The following is a 19,871-nucleotide window of genomic DNA, read 5'->3' as shown; positions in this document are numbered from 1 at the left end:
CTTTTGCAAACGTTTACCTATGAATTACACTTTTGTTTTAATTTGGAAACCAGTGGTTCCTTTTAATCCCTTAAATGCCGAGTTAGAAAAGAGAGGGCCTCGGCATGTGTTTCAGACTACAGCTCCATACGCGAGCATCCCCAGATTTTCCCGGGTAGGTAAAAAATTCCCGACGCGGCGGGGGATGAGCCAGTCCTTTCCCCACCCCACGCCGCGGAGCACCTCTCAGGTGAGCTGACGGAGGCACGAAAATCTTGCCCGTGTGATGAGAGAGAGGCGGCATCGAACTGCCAGCGCTCCTCCGGGCGAACGAAGAGGACTCGCGTCCCCCGCGCGAAAGAAAGACAGAAGCGGAGAAGCCCCCAGCGGCGCGCACACACACGCAGACACACACAAAAAGGCCCCGCGAGCGAGCGTGAGCGCCGGCACGAGTTCGGGAATCCGTGGGAATCAAAGGAGCCCTCTCCGTGCCGCCGTGCCCTCTGCCGAGCCCCGCGCCGGGGGCCCCGCCGAGGCTGAGCCGCGGAGGGGGGCGGCGGCGCGGGGCCGGGGGGGCCGGGGCGGGGGGCGGCTCGGCCGCGGAAGGGGCGCGGAGGGGCGGCCGGGCCCCGCGGATCCCCCCCGCGGCGGCGATGCCGCTTCCCAAGGCGGAACCAGCGAAACCAGTTAACTGGCAGCAATTTGCATATTTATGGTGCCTCCTGCCGTTCTCCGTGATTGCTTTACAGGCAGGAAAGGTAACAGAAAAATATATAACCCCCTCTAAAAAAAATGGCAAAAAGGCTCATACGTGCACAGGGGCTCTGATAGAAGAGTAAGCCTTGCAAAGCCCGTGGCAGGAAATTTGTTTACCAAACAGTTTTTTGTCTTAGGATTTGAAGGCAGTTGTCGTTTTCGGGTTTTTTTTTTTTAAGTTCCAAGGCTGAGGATGTGAGGTCCGTGCTTTGTGCAAACTACTAGAGACAAGCCCTGATCATTTCAGGCAAAAATAATTAGCCTCGTCATATTCACTGAATGTATACATCTAAGGAGGAGGCAATCCTTGGAGAATGGGAAAAGCATTCAATAGACACTTTAAAAGTATAGTGTCATGGTACATATATTTTTTAGTCCCACTCATAAGCAATGTACAAATGTGCAGTAAGGCTTTGAATATAAAAGCTAATTAGGTCTCAACAGAGAATAGTTTCATTTTTATTGGCTCTGAGTACAACGGCTGTCTTAGATACACCTCGGCTCCGAGACACTTTTGGCCTTCCTCGTAGGAACTGCTGTGGCTGTGTCCCCATGCATCCCTCTGCGTTCAGACATCTTCAGTTCTGGGTAGCATGACCTGCCAGGGTGCCAGGAGGTCTGTAGCTCACCTCAACCCCGTGCTGAGGAGCCCTTCAGAGCTGCTCAGGAGGTGGGGATTGCAGTGGATCCACGTCGCTCCAGCCACATCTGGACCAAACTTCTCCCTGCTGCCGGTGGGGAATAGCACTTCAAGACTGGTGCTATGATATGGCCTGCATTTACCCTGCGTAAATCTATAGCGCCTATCACCGCAATGTCGGAGGGTGCTGTGTTTCAGCTTAGATAGTCTATGGATCTCTCTCCACGTGTTTACACCTATTTTTCTCTCCCTCGGCACTCAGATGCTGTGAAACTTAATACGATAGGGCAAATTAAAGTCTAAATTGTGAATACATTAATTTCAGTATGGTAATATCAAACATTGTACATATTCCCGATTTCTGTATTTAATTTCCCTTGCCTTTTTTTTTTTTTTTTTTTTAATGCTGGGGAATAGTTGTTTACTGAACAATAGCATTAGTACAATAACTCCCCCCAACCCCAGCATTCATACTTAATGCGCATCAGCTTTCTATGTAATACTATACAATATACTTGCATGTTATTTTAATTGAATGAAATCTTATTCATACTGGTGGTAGAAGGCATTCTTTTCACTGCAGTCAGAATTCATACTGTACTGTAAAAATTATATGTGCTGACAATAACAAATGGTGGCAAAACTATCCAAACTGCTCAGAGAAGTGGGCTCTTATCACAGGTTATTCACCATCACTCCTGCCACCCCTCAGCACTGCATCTTTCCGGGCAGCTTTGGGCTATATAATAATACATTCTTCTGACTACAGAAAGTTGCATTAAAATATTATTGTAAGCATTCTCACAATTAAGCTGAAATTTTGCATGGAATAAATATGGCAAAGAAGAAAATCCACAGTAAAGCTGTCCTTATTTTTAAATGCTGAAACAGATCTCTGCTATCTCAACAATCAATTCTTTTTCATCTGGATCCTCACACAAACTATGTCATGTTCTGCAAAGCATGTGCATTTCTTCTTTGCTAAAGCTAAAAGCTAAGCCTAAATGTCACCTGAAATAGTAATATAAAACAAATATAGAGAATGATGATTGTGTATGTTAAATTTCAGTTCAATGCATTCTAAGTGAATAAAAGTTGAAGCTCTAAAAAGCAATGTAATAGAAGTTATTTACAAAAGATGTTAAGGCGCCAATCTAACAGCATGCTTGAGTACATGCTTACTTTAAGCATGTAAGTACAGCTGATGTGCCCAAAGATAAATATGTGCTTAAGAATTTTGCAGTACCCGAGGCCAAGTAGATTCCTCTGGTAAGGGATATATCGAGCAGCATTAGAGGAGGAAAATCCTTTTTTATTGCACTGTCTTTCTCTATTGTCCCTCACGCCAAGCATGCTAGGAAGGAGAAGGGACTGTGTTCAGCAGCATACAAGAAAACAGCTAAATCTTTCCTCATCCTGTGTAGCAAAACTAATTTCTCAATGGAAATAACTTCTTTTTGATTGCTGATATTGGGTTTCTCAGATTAGTGAATTACTTTGGTTATTCTATTTTTTTTTAATTGATGTGAGGTATAATTGGATTTATTCTTCAAGACAAAATGTTTGCAATTCCTCCTTTTCCCGCCTGCCACATCCAGAGTGGGGCTTTCAAGATTTCCTCACAGGGAGAGTTTGAGCCCCTTGGATCTTATCTTGCACAGAAGTGTAAAAAGCTTCTCCTTATGACCCTGAGATCTTGTTCATGAACTACTGCTGTGCTAAAAGATCAGCAGCTGCCCCACGTTTTATTCGGTCAGGATCAGACCAAGTCTGTCCAGCTCTCCTGCTCTTCTCCACTGATGAACAGATACTTTGGAGATGAAATGTGACTGTGTACCGTTGTTGGACACACTGCTAGTTTAAACTTCGCATTACACGCTGTTTGTTCCCCGTTCGAACCTCACCAAGTTTGCCCCTGCAGGGCTGGGAGCCTGGCTTAGCCTTTCCTATCCGTGCAGCTTGCTCATCACTTCCGAGTTCAGCTGCCTCTGTGCTGGTGGGTGCTATCTCCCCATGGCCTGAATTGGCTGTAATTCTTTACCTTGTGCTACCTGGGCATCTTCCCAAACTTAGCAGCTAAAGTCAGAAAACGAAGCAAAAAAGATGTTCATGTCAGTGACCTGTCTTCCTACTGCTCTGTCCTGGTTTCGGCTGGGATAGAGTTGACTGTCTTCCTAGTAGCTGGTACAGTGCTATGTTTTGAGTTCAGTATGCAAAGAATGTTGATAACACACCGATGTTTTCAGTTGTTGCTAAGTAATGTCTAGTCTAAAGTCAAGGATTTTTCAGCTTCTCATGCCCAGCCAGCAAGGAAGCTGGAGGGGCACAAGAAGTTAAGACAGGACACAGCCAGGACAGCTGACCCAAACTGGCCAAAGGGATATTCCGTACCAGGTGACGTCACATCCAGTATATAAACTGGGGGTGGGGGATCGCCGCTTGGGGATTAACTGGGCATCGATCGGTGGGTGGTAAGCAATTACACCGTGCATCGTTTGTATATTCCAATCCTTTTATTATTACTGCTGTCATTTTATTAGTGTTATCATTATCATTATTAGTTTCTTCTTTTCTGTTCTATTAAACCGTTCTTATCTCAACCCACGAGTTCTACTTCTTTTCCCGACTTTCTCTCCCATCCCACTGGGTGGCGGGGGAAGTGAGTGAGCAGCTGCGTGGTGCTCAGTTGCTGGCTGGGGTTAAACCTCAACATGGTCATAGGCTTGAAGATAGTGACCTGCTTAGGTATATTACTTGGGATCTCAGCAGTGACTCCAGAAGACCAGCTTCTCTGTGCTTGTGCCGTCATCAGTTTCTGTGAACACAAATAGAGTAGCCCTATTGAATGGGGGATTTGGATGTGTGGAATGTCTTGCTGAGGAGAGTCTGGCTTCTCCTAGTGCTTTGTTTCAGAAAGACCTGCACAGAATAAACCTGCAGTGAGAGAGCCTGATGCTGTAGCCGGGCTTGGTCAAAACTCTTCCTGAAACCGATGGAGATGCTGCTCATGAGCTCAGCAGCAAGGTGCAGCAAGGTGTCCCTGCTCTGTAACCGTTCAGTGAGGTGGGCATGGAAACTTTGTGGGGTCTGCCTCTATGAGAGCAATCTGTTTCTTCATGGCCTGTGGCTCATATTTCTGGCCCTGGGCTTGTCATTGTTTACTGTTAAGGTCAAGGAAAATTCCAAGACCCCACCTTAACCAACTGTGCATGCTCCAGCTTAATGCGATTCCAGGTGGTAAAAACCATCACTGATAAACAGAAGTTTAAAACTAGTGAAAAGTGTTATGAGGAGCAATTCTCAGTAAAATCCTTTGTAACACAAAGTGATACTTAACCTTATGCTCCATGTTGAAAATCAAACGGCTCGTCCCTTTCAAAGTGCCATCATTATGGCTGTTCTGATGCCAACGCACACATGGGACTCAATTCCACACAGTTTTGGGGGAAGAAAAAGCCCAAGAAGATGAAAAGATTCTGAGAAACTGTTAGCAAAGATAACAATGACCAACACTCTGCCAGGTGTTTTCCTGTCCCTAGCTATCCTCGCTGCATTTATGGTAATCGAGTTGACCTATACACTCTACTGTAACGTGCCAGAGCAGTGTTTTGGGTTGTGGGTTCAGTGAGCGCCTTTCCTTCTCCGCATGATGGTTGCTATAAAGGGGCCTGAGAGACGTGCAACTGGCAGCATATCGCGATGGAGCCGATGTACAAAGCAGACACATTTTATGAGCTTTAGCTCCCTCCTGTTTGAGGCATTTATGTTCTCTTTATCTTACATGTTTAGGAGACTCTTTTGAGACAGATTTAAGTGACATTTCTTGTTCACGGTCTCTTATCGGTGTATGGGTACACATTGATGGGGAAATGTGGCATGTATACCCCATGAACTCTTCTGCGTAGCTGTAGCTTTAACTTGGGTACCTATATATATGCTGCTCAGTATGGAGCTTCAGAAGAGCTAGAAGTACCAAAATCATACCCTAGATGTCAGTAAAAGAAAAAAACATTAAAACCGATTAAAAATCGTTTTATAAAGGTCTGTGAATCAAGCAATGGGTTAGCCAATTATTCATAAGATAATTCCCTATATGGACTGACAGTTTGAGTCCCAAGTTTCAGCTCAATCAAATTTACACAGCCCAAGTTATAACCTCTTCAAGATGGGGATTGTAACAGGAGCGCTGACAGACCTTAACTACTGTGCCTCTTTGTAACGAAAGCTCAACTATTTCACTCGTGCGGTGGCTGCTGGTGCTGCTATAATTAAGACTGTATAGATTTGCATTATAGGTCAAGTTCTGGGAGGTTTTACATGCACGTAGTTTAAATCATGTTGGCTTGAAACCTAGGATAGAAACTGTCAGGGGCATGTTACAGGTTTACTTATAAAAAGATATGTAACTATTAAACACAAAAAATGACAAATAGCCAAGTAAGTACTAGAGCAGTACAAACTAAAACTAGTTTGGCTGAAATCAAACATTTGATTAAAAATGAGATTTTACGGGCATTTATTAGTGCCTTCCTCCGCCTGCCCATGCACAAGCAAAACTGTTTGTATGCTTCAAAGGAGGGGTTTTGCCATTTGAAAGTCTGTTTCCTGAGCGCTTTGTGCCATTTGTTTTATAGTCATCCCCAGAAAGTCCAGTCAAGGTTCAGGGCTCCATCGTGCTGGATGCTGTTCAAGCAGAGGCAGGCTGAAATCCCAGACCTTGCTGAAACCCATGGAAAAAGTCTCCCCAAGTTCAGGGTTTTATGCTGGGTCCTGCCTAGGGCAAGCTGATAATGAAATCTTTCTGTCACCTGGCGCTCAGATGTTTGTGATCCTGCATGGACTCGCTGCTGTGCGCGCTAGTAAGTTCTTGCAGAATTGGAGTTTATTTTGAGCCTTTATTAAAAAGGGAAGAAAAAAAAAGAGAAAAAAAAAGCAGCGTGCCCAAGTTTCTCATGCGGGAATACTAATGCACGTACTATTTCTAGAACGTGCAAGTCCTCTGCTCATTCACGGGGAGTCAGCCTGGTATGATAAGAGTTCCACCCACGTTGCCTCCGCCTGATTGAGACTATCAATACGGTGTCGGAAAGCACCCTGTGCGATCTGCCGTTATATAATGCAGCCCAGACTCCAGAGAACTGGCAGAATTTTGGAATTTGTATTTGGTCCTAATGTTCTGTACCGAGTTGGCAAGTGAGATTCCTGCTCTGAATGAATGACAGTTGGAGCTTTGAAGCAGGAACATTTGCCCACCAAAGTTGCCGAACTCACCCACTGCCAAGTCTGTCACTAAATTAGCAGATAGGCAGGGGCAGCGGTACGTGGTATGAACTGTCATGCTCCTTTGCACCTTCAGGTCCCAATCCTGTGCAGGAGGACCACGTGCCTGCCTGCGAGATGAGGAAGGCCACACTTCTCAATTTTAGGCAGTTTTATGTCCCTTTTTGCAGCAACCTCTAAGCAACTCACAAGCTTGAATGGAGGGAGGATCACACCATTTTTCAGAGAGCGAGCAGAGGCATGAGAAGAGGGACAAATCAATACATTTTGGTAGATTTAAACGTTAAACTAATTTTTACAGTGTAAATGTTATCAGCTGGGCACTCTGCCCTGCTGCTGCGGGTTACTACCCCTGGCCTGGGATGGCAGAGTGGGTTGGGTGCCCACCTCTGCTTAGCTGGTGTCTCAGGGCTCTGGTTCGCATGGGACAGACAGATTGAGGTGGGACAGCCACTCAGCTAACGAGGCAGACCCTTCTGCGAGGCTGGTCTCCCCTCGTAGGCGGCCTGAAAACGACGACAGCCCCGGTTTCAGTGCGTACCTCGGAGTTTGCCCGCACGTGGTGGAGATACGGGGCCACATTTCCTCCAGCTGACTTTGCTCTGGGACTGGGAGTCAGTAGCCAAAGAGCAGCGGATAAGATGGCTGGGGGTGGCAGCAGCTCAAACCGCTGCAGCAGGACTGCGGGGCATCCTCCTCTGTGGCTTGGGCAAAGAAAGGTTGCGGAGGAGAAGGCGACACGCAAGTTTGCGTGAACCCTCAGAGCCTCACCGTTGGGTCATCTTCAGTGCTGGCCTTATTTTCACCTGCCCTTCTAACCTCCCAGCATTTCTAGGTGTTAGCAATCAGTACGTGAGCACTTCTGTTTTTACCTGCCACGTTCACTAGGTTCATTAGTGTAACTGAGCGGAGTGACACGGCTGTGTAATAGGCGCAGACGAGGCTGAAGACGCGCCGTGTGTGGGAGAGGTGCTGCGGCGGCGTAGAGGGGGCGATGCTGGGGGAGCCGGGCCTGGGGTGCAGTGGGGCAACGGCGGGGCGCATTGCCCTCGCCCCCCCGGCTCTCCTGAAGTGCCCTCGCCCCCCGCTGCGCCCCGGGCTGTGCTTCCTGGCCCTGCCTTTGCCACCGGCGCCGGGGCGAGCTCGGAGGCCGCTCACCCCCCCCCCCTCCCCCGCTCCCCGCCCCCCGGACAAGCCGGGGACGGTCCCCGTGGGGCTGACCCCGCCATCGCCAGCCTCTCTCCGGCAGCGCCGGGGGCCATCCACCCCCCCCCCCGCAGCTTTCCCCAGGGTGTCCGGGCCGAGGCGGGCACCCGGCCGCTGGGGGGGGACGACCGGCGTTCAGCCCGGCGAGGCTCGGGGGCGGCGGGGCGCGGAGCTCCCCCCCCGCCCAGCGCGGAGCGGAGCGGGCACCTCGGGGCCGGCTGCAACGGGGCAGCCTTTCTGGGGCTAACGGGTCTCGGGGAGGGGGGCGATTAGCCCGGTCGTGCGGCCCGAGGTGGCCCCGTAAGCCTCCCCATCGCGAAGGCAGCGCCCCGGCGCTGGGGCTGAGGCTGTAGCAAACTCCCTCGCAAGAGCTGTTTGTTGACCACATTCACGTTCAGAGCCCTGAAGCTAAAAGCACTTTACACCATAAAATAAAAGCACTGTCTTTTTTTCTAAAAGGTTACGTCTGGAGGCCACGCTGCTCATACTTCATACAGAAAACTACTGAAAGGGCTATGAAATCCTCTATGATTTACACTCCCTCTCAGTGCATTAGGATATAGATCTACTCGACTCTAAAAATACTGTGGAGTTTCTAACCGACGTGAATATATGTGCATTATTTCAGAAAGTCTGTTAGAAAACTTGTCAACACATTATAAAGCATAAACCAGGACTTGGCCATTAAATACAGAGATCAGAGACAGAATATATACTGCAGGAAGTACCGAGAAAAGTCCCTCCATTCAAAAAAGGTCTATTAGCTAAAAGTTTACACACAATATACACCAAAGGGTTTAGAGAGAGCCCGTGGACCGTAATTACAAGGCATAAATGGAATCAGTAAGGGCTTTACGGTCCCCAGCGCAGTTAACTGGGCTGCCAGAAAATAATTTTAATATTGTCATAATTTATTACCCACCGAAAGCCACATCAAGGATTGTAAATATAGTTACTTTGTGTCCACGACTGCTCGTTAAACAGCCTCGTTCCCTTCCCCTAAAAATACAATAAAATACAAACCCACCTGCATTATTAATCTGCGGTTATGCCGTGTTAAAAATGTCTTCTGACTCCTTTTCTTTCTTGAGGTTTGTTATCTCCCTCCAATCACATGACAATGCGAAGCACTGGGGGGGGGACGACGACGACGATGGGGGGGGGGAGCACAGCACTATTGCAATCAAATGCCAATATTAATAATTGTCCAGCCAGGATGAAATATTGTTTTTAAGGCAGCGAGTTTCCATTTAATTCGAGGCATTTTACGGTGCTGGAATTAAGGGCATGCTAATGGTAGGAACATCCTCACTGCCATTCATGAAAGCATCTGTAAAATTAGCTCCTGACTGTAGGTTTTAAGATGCGGTCTGGGAAGTCACCTCTGGAATCTCAAACACGGTATGATAATAAAGCAGATTTAGTTGTAACTAAGTGCTTAATTTGCTATGATTTTTTAAAGAAAATCAATGAAACGCTGCCTGTTATTTATTGGGAATAACCACAGATAGGTATTCTGATGCAGGTTGGCTTCAGAGAGCGCGCAACTGCGTAATGAATTGTAATTCAGAGGACTGTTAACTGTGAACCACAGAACCTTTCAGGGGTAATAAAGTCATTACTTTTTACATTGCAGCCACCTTGAAAAGCTTTATACGTGCTATTAGGTATAAATCAAATCCCATATATATATATCTCCCCGGTACACAGACACACACATGCCAGTTTATATACGTTTCGCACAGGAACGTATGTACGCCTGGGTACGGCAGCCAACCCCGAAAGGCGGCTTGACCCAGGAGCAGTTGGCTATTGTCACCTGCGGCGGGGTCCCCCCGGAAAATCACGCAGGACACGCATTTGCTCCCCCCCCTCCCGCCCCAGCAGCCTCGGGGGACACCCCCAGGTGCGGAGGTGACCGGCACAGCCCGGCTCGCCCGTGCCTATGTGTGAAGGAGGGGAGCGGCGGGGCTGACCGGCGGCGGGAGGAGGCGGCGGGCGGAGCCGGGGGCGGGGGGTGTGTGTGTGTGGCGGCGGGGGGGGGAAGCTGCTGGCGGGAAGCTGAAACCGTCCCACGCCGGAGCGACTCGCCCCAGCCTCTGACAGCTCCGCCGGCGGAGCGGCCGGGCTCGTCTCGCCAACAGGTCCCCGCCGGCCGCCCGCCGAGCCGCGGCCCCCGCCCGCCCCCTCGGTTCCCTGGGCGGCGTCCGGGCGATCGCAGCTCGGCGCGTTAAAATCTTTCCTTACGGCGGCGGGCAGCTCCTCGTCCCCCCCTTGCCTTCTCCCGTCCGGCTCGCTCTCTCCTCCCGCCGGGCCGCCCGGCGCCCGGTCTCTCCGCCGCCGTCCCGGGCACGGTTATCCCCCTCGCACTCCTTTGGCAGCCGCACTTTGCTCCAAACGCCCGTTCGCCTCCGGAGCTTATTTCTACTGCAACCTGATCCCTCCCCGTGCCGGCAGCGTCTGCGTCTCTCCCCGTGTTTTCGGCGAAGTTGCAGCCGCCGCTGCCGCATCCTCCCAACTCCAGCCACTTCTCGGTGCCCCCCGCCGCCTCGGCTCCCTCCCGCCCGCCCTCCCCCGGTGCCAGCCCGGTGCCCGCGCCGCCCCGCCGCCGGCAGCCCCGCGTTTCGCTTTCGTTAAGAGATTGTCGCTGCGGGCAGGGCTCGGAGCGCCGCCGGGGGAGGGGGGCCTCGGGCTGGCGGGCGAGAGAAGCCCGCGGGGGAAGCTGCGAGGTCCCGCCGCCCCCCCCCTTCCCCCCTCCCCGCCCCACCGCCCCGCTCCTGCGGCTTCTCCTCCCGTGCTTGCCGCTTCCTCGCTCGCGAAACTCCGCTCGCTTGTCTCCCGGCCCGCCCCGGGGCAAGGAGCCCGGCTCGGCGGCGGGGCAAGGCCCGCCGCTCCCCGCCGAAGTTTCCCGCGGGCCGCGGCCCGGGCCGAGCCCCCGCCGCCCCCCAGCTCCCCGCGGGGCCGCCGCCGCCGCCGTCCCCCGGGGACGGGCCGCAGCTCCCGGGAGGAGGGGACTCGGCGGCTTCGGGGGGGAAGAGGGGGGCCGAGTGGGGAAGCCGGGAGCCGGATGGCCCCCCCCTGCTTTTTGGGTGGTCTCCGGTCGTACCTGGCCTCCCCCAGCTCTCCCACCTCCTCGGCACATCCCGAGGCTAGCCTGCCCCGCAGCCCTCTCTGCCCGTCTTTTGCTTCATTGATGTATTTGCTTTTCCAGCGGGGGTGTGCGTGCGTGTGCTGCCGCTGCCTGCCTGCCTGCTCGCGTCTCCCTCTCCCTTTCCTCCCTTCTTTCTCCGCCCGTGCGTGTTCCAGTTCCCCCCCTCGCCCCTCTCCCGGCTCCCCTCCCGCGGCCGCTCCTCCGCGGCCACTTGCGGGTCCGGCCGCCGCCCCCTCCGCCCCCGGCCCCCCGGCTCCATTCGGCAGCGTGCGCCGGGCGGCCGGTGCACCCCCTCCCGCCGCGCCCCCTCCCCTCTCCCCCCTGCGATCACTGTCCATTGGCTTGTCCTGCTCTCTTTTTCATGTCCAGCCCCTGATGAGTGTCCATTGGTGTTGCCTTCGCCTTCCCTCCTCCCCTCTCCCCGGCTTGCCCTGCCCATGTTTTGTATGTCTCTGTCCATCCAGGCTCCTGACGTTCAAGTTCGCAGGGACGTCACGTCCGCACTTGAACTTGCAGCTCAGGGGGGCTTTTGCCATTTTTTTCATCTCTCTCTCTCCTTCTCTCTCTCCCTCTCTCTCCCTCTCCCTCTCTCTCTCTTTTTTTTTCCCCTTGCACAAAAAAAAAAAAAAAGCCATGACTGCTATCCCACAATTCATCTTCCCTGCGCCATCTTTGTATTATTTCTAATTTATTTTGGATGTCAAAAGACATTGATGAAGATATTTTCTCTGGAGTCTCCTTCCTCTCTAACCCGTCTCTCCCGATGTGAACCGAGCGACTCACAAGCCACCGAAGCCACCAACCCACCATGTCGCGCCGCAAGCAAGGCAAACCCCAGCACTTAAGCAAACGGGAATTTTCACGTAAGTAACCCGGAGAGCAATTTATTTAATTTCCCCTTCACGGATTTAATTTTTAATTTGAGCAAGAGCGGGGGGGGGGGGGAAGAAAAAATAAAAGTGAGAGCGAGTGAGCGGGTCGGGGAGAAAATGAACTGAACGCCGGCTCGGGATTATCAGCATTCCGGTTAATTTCTCCCTCTCTAATTTAATCACCTTGATCACTTTTCTCCTCTTTCTCTCTTTGCCCCTCGCCCGCCAGCGCGCACTCCCTCTGCCCCCGCTCCGCTCCCTTCTCCCCACTCCTCTCGCCTCCCGCTTTGCCCGCTCTTTGGCGGCAAGAGCGGCGCCTCTCGCCCCGGCACCGGGAGAGGCGGCGAGCCGCCCCGTGCGGGCTAGGTGCGGGGCTGCCGGCGGCAGAACCGCCCGAAAGTGTAAAGAAATTCCGGCGGGAGCGGCGGGCTGGACGCCGGACACCTTGGCCGGCCGGGCGGGAGCTGCGGGCGAGCGGAGCGGGGAGAAAGTCCGGCGGCCGGAGCCCCTCCGCTGCCGGCGGGCTCGCCCCTTCGCCTCGCCCGCCCCGCGGCACCCTCTCGGGGCGGGGGGGGGGGAGAGCCGAGCCGAGCCGAGCCGGGCCGCCTCCCTTTTGTTTCCGCCGCGGGGTGCGGGCTGGCCGTCCCGCCGCCCCCCGCTCCCCGCCGCCCCGGGCCGGCGCCGTGCGGGGCTCCGCCGCCCCGACCTCGCCCCGCGCCCGCCCCGCCGCCGCTCCGGCTCGGGCTGGGGCGGGGGGCGGCACCGGGCGGGCGAGGGAGCCGAGGCGAGCCGCGCCGCGCCGCGCCGGGAGGGATTCCCTCCTCGCCCTCGCTTCGCGTTCTCCCGCTCGCTTACTATTTTTTGGAAGATTTTCAAAAAAAAAAGTGGAAGTGGATTTTGATTGGGAAAAATCTCGTGTCTGAATGTTTACAAGCACCGCGTGTGCGGGGAGCCTCCTGCCAACAAACACAGGCGAGAGCGAGCCCGGGCTGAGCACACACACACACACGCACGCACACACACACACACACATGCACACGCACACACACGCTCGCACACACTCGCACCCTCACACCCGCGAACGGCCCTTTCTCGCCGCCGCATTTCAACCCTAAACCAAATCCGCTCACCCCGGGAGAGAAAAAACAAACCCCCAGCCCCACCACACCGTTCGCAACAAAAACTCTCCGACTCCCTCCCTCCAGCCGCCACCACACACACCAGGGCTAGATGCAAGATAAGCGGGAGCGCTCTTTGCACAACAAAAGGCAACTCGAGCTGGAAAGGTTTGGGGCGAGGGGGGTGGGAAGGAAGGGAGGAAAAAAAAAAGCTCCTTTTCCTCGGGGTGAGCTGGGGGGAAAGGGGAAATGCTGCATGCTTCTCCTAGCTCGTTGTTTCCCCCCTTCTTTTTCTTTCTTTCTTTCTTTCTTTCCTTCTTTCTTTCTCTTTCTTTCTTTTCTTTCCTTCTCTCTCCCCCGTTAGTCCCGGCGGGTTTTGTTCCCTCCCAGGGATGGCAGAAAACCCAGGGCGATTTCTCCCTGCCAACGATCCCCGGCTCCCTTTTCTCTTCGCAAAAAAACTTTACGCTGCCATTTCTCTCCCCCCACGGCTGCACAGACATTTCCAGCCAGGTTCGCACATGGAGCCCCTGAGCGAAACGCTGGCTCTTCGCAGGCAGCCGCTCCGCTGCGGGCAGGGCCGGCCCGGGGAGCTCTGCCCTGCCCAAAGTTTTCCCTAAAACCCGGGGGCTCGGTCCCTCGGCCCCCCACCCCCCGTCGTTTTCTCCCTCTTTCCCCGCCACTTCTCGGGGCTTTTTTTTTTTCTTCTTTGAATTGCCCGGCGCTGCCTTGGGGTACGGCTTGTAACATCAAGGGCACGCTTATGGGGGGTGCGACCCCCCTCCCGAAATGGGGTGCGGGGGGGGTGTGTCCTTTCCCCGCCCCGGGATGCCCGGGTGGCCCCGGGAGTGGGGTGTGGGGAAGGGGGATCCGGGCGAGGGGGGGTGGCGGGCTCCGACTCCCCCGCGGGGGCAGCGGAGGCGGGCGGGATCCCCGCGGCTCCTTTTCGCCGAGATACCCGCGGGCCGGCGCGGAGTTTCCGCGCGTGTGGGGCGGGAGCGGCGGCTGGGACGGACCCGGGGGGCTCCCTCCGGCGAGAGAGGGGAAAAGGGGGGGTGGGTGGGCCGGGAAATGCGGGGGGGGGGGTGGTGGTGGTGGAGGTGGAAAGAGAGGCCGAGCTGGGGGAGCGGAGAGCCGGGGGGATGCCGTGCCGGAGCCGGGGCCGGCGGAGGCGGCGGGCGGGCTGCCTGCCTGCCCGTTTCGGTCGCTAGGAGGCACAGCGAGATCAAACAACCGGGCAGCCCCGCGAACTTGAACCTGGCCGGCTCCTCCGCTGCCTCCCGGCCGGCGGGAGGGGGAGGGCGCCCAGCTCCCTCCCCTCAATCTCCCCCCCCCCCCCCCCTTCTTCTTTGTTCTTAATTTTGCGCGGAGTTTGCTTGCTCCGGGAGACGGCGGGTGATGCTCGTCTTCCTCCTCCCCGGGGTTTCCCTCCCCCCCCTCCGCCCCCCCCCAATGTGTTGGCCGTTCCCACTGTACCCCAAGTCCGCCGCCCCCCCCTCCCCCCCTTCCTTGCACCGCACGATCCCGGGACACAAACTTGGGATTAAACAGCCCCTCTCCATCCTTCCCACGGTACGGTGCGGGGAAATGCCCCGGCAGCGCGGATGCGCTGCCGGGGCATTTCCCCGCACCGTGCCGTGGCATTCCCCCCCCCCCTCCCCCGCACCCCCCTCCCCCCCAGTCACCCCCGGTACCTCCTTTCTCCCGACACTCCAAAATCCATCCCGGTTTTGCCGGAGAGACGGTGCGCTTGTTTTGGTGTCTGGGAACAAGGGGGGAGTAGGAGGGTGATGGGGGGAAGCTGAAAAGACATGTTGGTGGAAGGGCAATTTGCATGAAAAATAGGGACGGATGATGAGGGACCCAGGCAGGGAATTTTGATTGCCCCAGAATTAAAAGACGCATCCTGCAAATCAGTGGCAAGACCAGGTGAATTGGCGTTTTCTTTGTGAACCCGGTATTTCGTGTTTTGTTTTAAAAGTAGCAGTAATAATAAGAACGTATTTTTGCTGGCTCTGCCTCCGTCAGGAGCCAAATGTTTTGCAGTGAACACGGTGCCAGCCGTATTTCATACATTAGTATATAATTCTTGTTAATTAGCAATAATTTACGTTAAGAGCATAGAAAATGTTGAGGTTACAGGTTTTATATCTGTACATTTGATCATCTTGTTATTTTCAAGAACTTTGCCTCCTATAAAATTAATTAGGTGAAATGTGGAGGTGTAATCAGCAACCTCTGAATTACCACTTCATTTCCTGGTTTTGATTGTAAATCAGCCCAGTCGGTACAGACTTTAGCAAAGTCTATTTTTGTTTAGCGCTACTTTCAACTGTCTGGTGTGGAAGCAGCGGGTTACCTTCCCCTGCTAAATAATACTGACAGCGTCAGAAAGAAATCAGGCCGCGGGAAAACATTATAATTGAGTAATGATTATGCAGAGCTCCTCGCTAAGCCAGTTGTAAGGGGAATACGGGTTATTTTGTGTCTTTTGCTGCGGAGAGTTGGTGAGGTAGAAGTTAGATTTGCAAAATACCTTTGTCTGCGGCGTGCAGCGAGCTACTGGTGGAATTAGTCCTGCAATAATTTACTCCCTCGGTCCGAACGCAAGGAAGGGCTGGGGAGAAAAACGCCATGCCCGGCAATCCCGCAGAAACACCCTGCTCCTCGCCCGGCTTCCCGAGGAGTGTGAAACGCACGCTGTGTGTCTTGTCTTGTCGGTCTGGAAGTTTAGAAGAAAACCCCAGCGATTAAGACATTGTTTTTATTAATATGAATGTAACCTTCATATTCCTGTGGTTGACCTTACGTTAAATTAGAAGTAGTACTAGAGGCAAGAAATGATGGACTGGATCCCGGTGTCCTAGTTGGAGCTGAGGTACGGCGAGGTAGTGTGCTCTTTCAATATTATTTTACGCAGCACAACTGGGAGCTACTCCAGATCTTCCTCCTCAATATTCAGCCTAGGTAGGGTTGAAATAAATTTAACCTGAGTTCACTGGATTTTTGCACTTTATCAAACTCAGTTCCAATATCGTGCAGTCAAATTAAAATCTATTTTTTGATTCTCTGTGGCTTTAAGTTCATTAAATGTGAAATTGGCAGCCAGCTAAAGAAGGTCAGGCTGATTAACTGTTTAGGAGTTGTATTCTGTCTCCCTTGCGTTACCTGGCAGTGTTTTGAGGTGCGTTGTATTTGTAGTACCCTCTCCTCTTGCTCGCTGCTGTTAGCGTGCGTGTTGTATTGCGCAGACAGAGGAATACCAACACGCTGCTGGTATTTATTTTAGTTTTTTTTTTCCTCGTGAAGGGCAATAGTGATGGAGACTGCACAGAGATTGCCAAGGTATTTCTTTGCAAACTTAACACACACACACACACACAAAAAAAAAGCCAACAGAAAAGAGCTGCGTCTGCCTCGTTAGAGCATCCACTGACAATTCTGTGAGCAGAAATAGCCTCATAATGAAGCTTTTTGGAGCTCATTCAGAAAATTTGTCAACTTGGACAACGTTAGGCAAGGTATTTTGAGTTTAAAGAAGGCACTTCTCACTGTTGCAAGGAAACAGTGGCAGTCGCTTGGCCATGCTGGTTTTTAGATGCTGAGGGCCACCAGTCCTAACACGTTGGAGATAATTTAGGCATTCCTTTATTCCAGGATACAAAAGGAAAAATGACTAATTGCCTTGTTTCCTTAAGTACTAAAAAATATCCCATCTAGCTAATATCTCTGGGTGGACTCGGTCGTGAATTTGGTATTTATTTGAATCCTGAGGAGTAGCTGAAAAGTGAGAGGTGCCTCCCCCCACCCTGCAGGCATTGCTGCTGCACTTGCTTTTTATAATTTCGGTTTCTGCCATTTATTTATTTATTTGTCTCGTCCCCTCCCTCCCCCATGAATAACTCCCGGCTTTTGAATTTTTAAATTGGAAGCCGCAAACGGGCTGATAGGGATAGCAACACAAGTACATACGTATACGTATGCACGTGCGTTATAAGGGCTATATGTGCCCTGTGTGTTGGTGCCTGGGTGTGTGTGGCCACGCGGTCTGGCTCTCCCTCTCTTTTCTTTTGCGCACACACACACACGCTACCTGCACGGCCTCTATATGTTGCAACACCTTTTGTCTGCACCCGCATAGTTCAGGCTTCTGAATTTTAGAAAGTAGGTCTGGCTGGTGGAAAATACACACCCATGTGTGTGTGAGAGAGTGTGCAGTGCTTTTAGCCTTGAATTCATATACATAAATAATACGTCTGGCAAGAAAACACCGTATTCGCTTCTCTTCGTAGTACCACAAGAGTTTTGCAGTGGATTCTTTTCAGCCTGTTCATTTAATTTTAGCACCGACTCGTTCAATCGAGTCAGAAATTTGTCCTCACGTAGGAACACAGAGACAGTTGCAGTGCTTGCTCTCCGAGTTCTGCATGCTACAGCTGCTTCTGCAAAATCTCTTCCCTGTAACTGATGAATTCATCTCCTCGCTGCTGTGCGAATAGCCGTGTTGCATGGGTTTAGCTGGGGGGGAGCAGGCGGACGTTGTGAGCAGGGTGTAATATTCATGAAGAGGGGGCTCGGCGCGTTCCTCCCCCCGCGCCCGGTGCCTTTCCCGAGAGCTCTAATGATTCTCCTTTTGTTTCTCAAACTGCAGCCGAACCTCTTGAAGCCATTCTCACTGATGACGAACCTGAACATGGCACATTGGGAGCTCCGGAAGGGGACCACGACCTCCTCACTTGTGGCCAGTGTCAGATGAACTTCCCGTTGGGGGACATTCTTATTTTTATTGAGCACAAACGGAAACAATGCAATGGCAGTCTCTGCTTAGAGAAGGCTGTGGATAAGCCACCTTCACCCTCACCAAGTGAGCTGAAAAAAGCATCCAATCCTGTGGAGGTTGGCATCCAGGTTACGCCAGAGGATGACGATTGTTTATCAACGTCATCTAGAGGAATTTGCCCTAAACAGGAACATATAGCAGGTAAATTAAAGCAAGGAGAAGTGTTTGCGAGTTTATTTCCGTTTCAGTTGCAACGTAGTAGCATGTTCGCAGTTGTAAACTGCCGTGTCTGGCTCTCTGTTCTGCTCGCCGTGACGGCCGACGTGTTAAATACCCTGCCTCTGGTTAGCGGTGAGCGCACGACCGGTATTTCCTAGTGCCTGCGCAGAGGCAGGATCAACAGGCACGTGCCGTGCCAGCCGGTATTTCTGATGGTATTGTTTGAGGCTGCTCTCGTGATTTGCCTGCATTGTAGTCACCGTCTCCCGGTGTCTCGCCTGCCGTAGCGCTGCAGGAGGAGATTTCAGAGCCTGCCGCGCGATAAAGCGAGGAGCTTTTGAGTCTTTGGCAAAGTCAGGGGTGAAAGAGTTAACCGAGCATCAGCCAGCCTTGGTTCCATATTGGCTGTCAGCGTATGGACTGTAATTAAACACAGCCCCATGGCAAAGTGACACCACCGACCTTGACTTTAAGATGCCATTTTCGACTGGCCAGGCCAGAGTAGAGAGGGCAGTTGCTGAAGCGCACAGACATGCTTATTCGAAAAGTTTAAGGGCATGTTGGAAATTTCAAAAGGTTGGTTTGACAGGAAAGGCCGCTCTCTGCAGCCTGCCTCCTCAGCCAAATGATAAATGCTTCGCTGTGCTCTCTCTTGTCTCTGATGTGGTTTTGACAGATGTATCTTGATTTTGTTTGTGGTTTACACAGCCACATGTCAGCCGTACAAATGTCCAAGGCAGAGTTCTGTTTTGTACAACGAACAATATGAAATGTAATTTTTTAAAAAAAGGGTAAATAATTCCATTTCTTAGAATAATATATATATATATATATTTATTTAAAACCAGAAAGCCATTCACCGTGGAGATATTTTCACAAATGAGGTTAAAAAAATAAGAGTGTACTATGTGAAAGAAAATCCCAGAGCCCTGGGAGTATAGCAAGGCACGCTCTGCTTTTAAAATCCTGCTAGTAAACAAAAGTACTACCCATTTGCAGCGAGCGTTGCAAATCACTTCAAACCGCGCCAATAGTACCGGTCGAAAAAAGGCGAGACCACAGCGTATCAATGCCAACAAATGCCTGAACCGGTTTCAAACCCCCCCTCCCAGCGATGTTTGGGATGTGGCACTGCTGGTACCTCTCTTCGGGGAGCCCACAGGACCGCTCGGGGTTGTCAGAGGCGCAGTACATCATCACATGATGTGCTGGAGCTTGTCTTGGGCTTGCTTTGGCCACAAAGTTAAACCATAATAGGGCAGTAGGCACCGGGAGGTTCAGCGCGATACTCCCACAGCCTCCCTGGCCTCCAAACCGGCTGGCAAATCACGCTGGAGAGCTGGAGTTTTGAAGGTTTTGCGGTGGCAGCAAATATGTGTCGGTGCGTGCGTGTCTGTCTGCGCACGTGTATGTATGCAAAGCCATGTGCGTACACACGCATACGTCATGTGAATGAGTATATGCTATTTCTGCAGAGTAATAGGTATCACTTGGAATACGTGTATGTATGTATGTTTAAGAAGCAACAGAGGCTCAGCCACTGCTACGCTACATTTTGAATGAGACTTAAAAACCCTGGTAATTCTGCATATTGCAGTTCCCAGTGACGGATGTTAAAGGTGTTTTTTTTTTTTTTCCCCAGAGTGGTAAAGGGCAGTGCCCATTTCCATGTGCTGCCTGCAATCTGACGGAAAACGAGCAGAAGCGTAGGGCATGATTAATGAAGCGGGAGCCTGGCGGAAGGGATTTGTAGTCTTCCGAGCTCTGGAGCCATACTAAATCACCAAATATGGAGGAGCGGCGGTATGATGTAACGCTGTATTTACGTACGGCGCCGCTCTGTTGAAAAGACAAAACACAGTGTCTGTCA

At 52.1% G+C, this 19,871-nt stretch overlaps 1 protein-coding gene across 3 annotated transcripts in view; it reads left to right on the top strand.

Annotated features, from left to right (window-relative positions):
* Nucleotides 1–11,426: 11,426 nt before the first annotated feature.
* Nucleotides 11,427–19,871, top strand: part of BCL11A (BCL11 transcription factor A) — a 74,892-nt gene continuing 66,447 nt past the window's right edge. Inside the window, exons 1-2 of one of the 3 annotated variants that reach the window (XM_075035396.1) lie at nt 11,427–11,875; nt 17,654–17,983. In XM_075035396.1, coding sequence (XP_074891497.1) covers nt 11,821–11,875; nt 17,654–17,983 — 385 coding nt within the window. In that variant the 5' untranslated portion in view covers nt 11,427–11,820. The remainder of the gene's footprint in view (nt 11,876–17,653; nt 17,984–19,871) is intronic. The other 2 variants (XM_075035395.1, XM_075035394.1) reach the window with 2 other exon arrangements.

The sequence above is a fragment of the Buteo buteo genome, chromosome 9, assembly GCF_964188355.1.
Source record: "Buteo buteo chromosome 9, bButBut1.hap1.1, whole genome shotgun sequence".
In the NCBI taxonomy this organism is placed as follows: domain Eukaryota; kingdom Metazoa; phylum Chordata; class Aves; order Accipitriformes; family Accipitridae; genus Buteo; species Buteo buteo.
The sequence above is the reverse complement of the archived record's forward strand: the minus strand, read 5'-3'. Positions and strand labels throughout refer to the sequence as shown.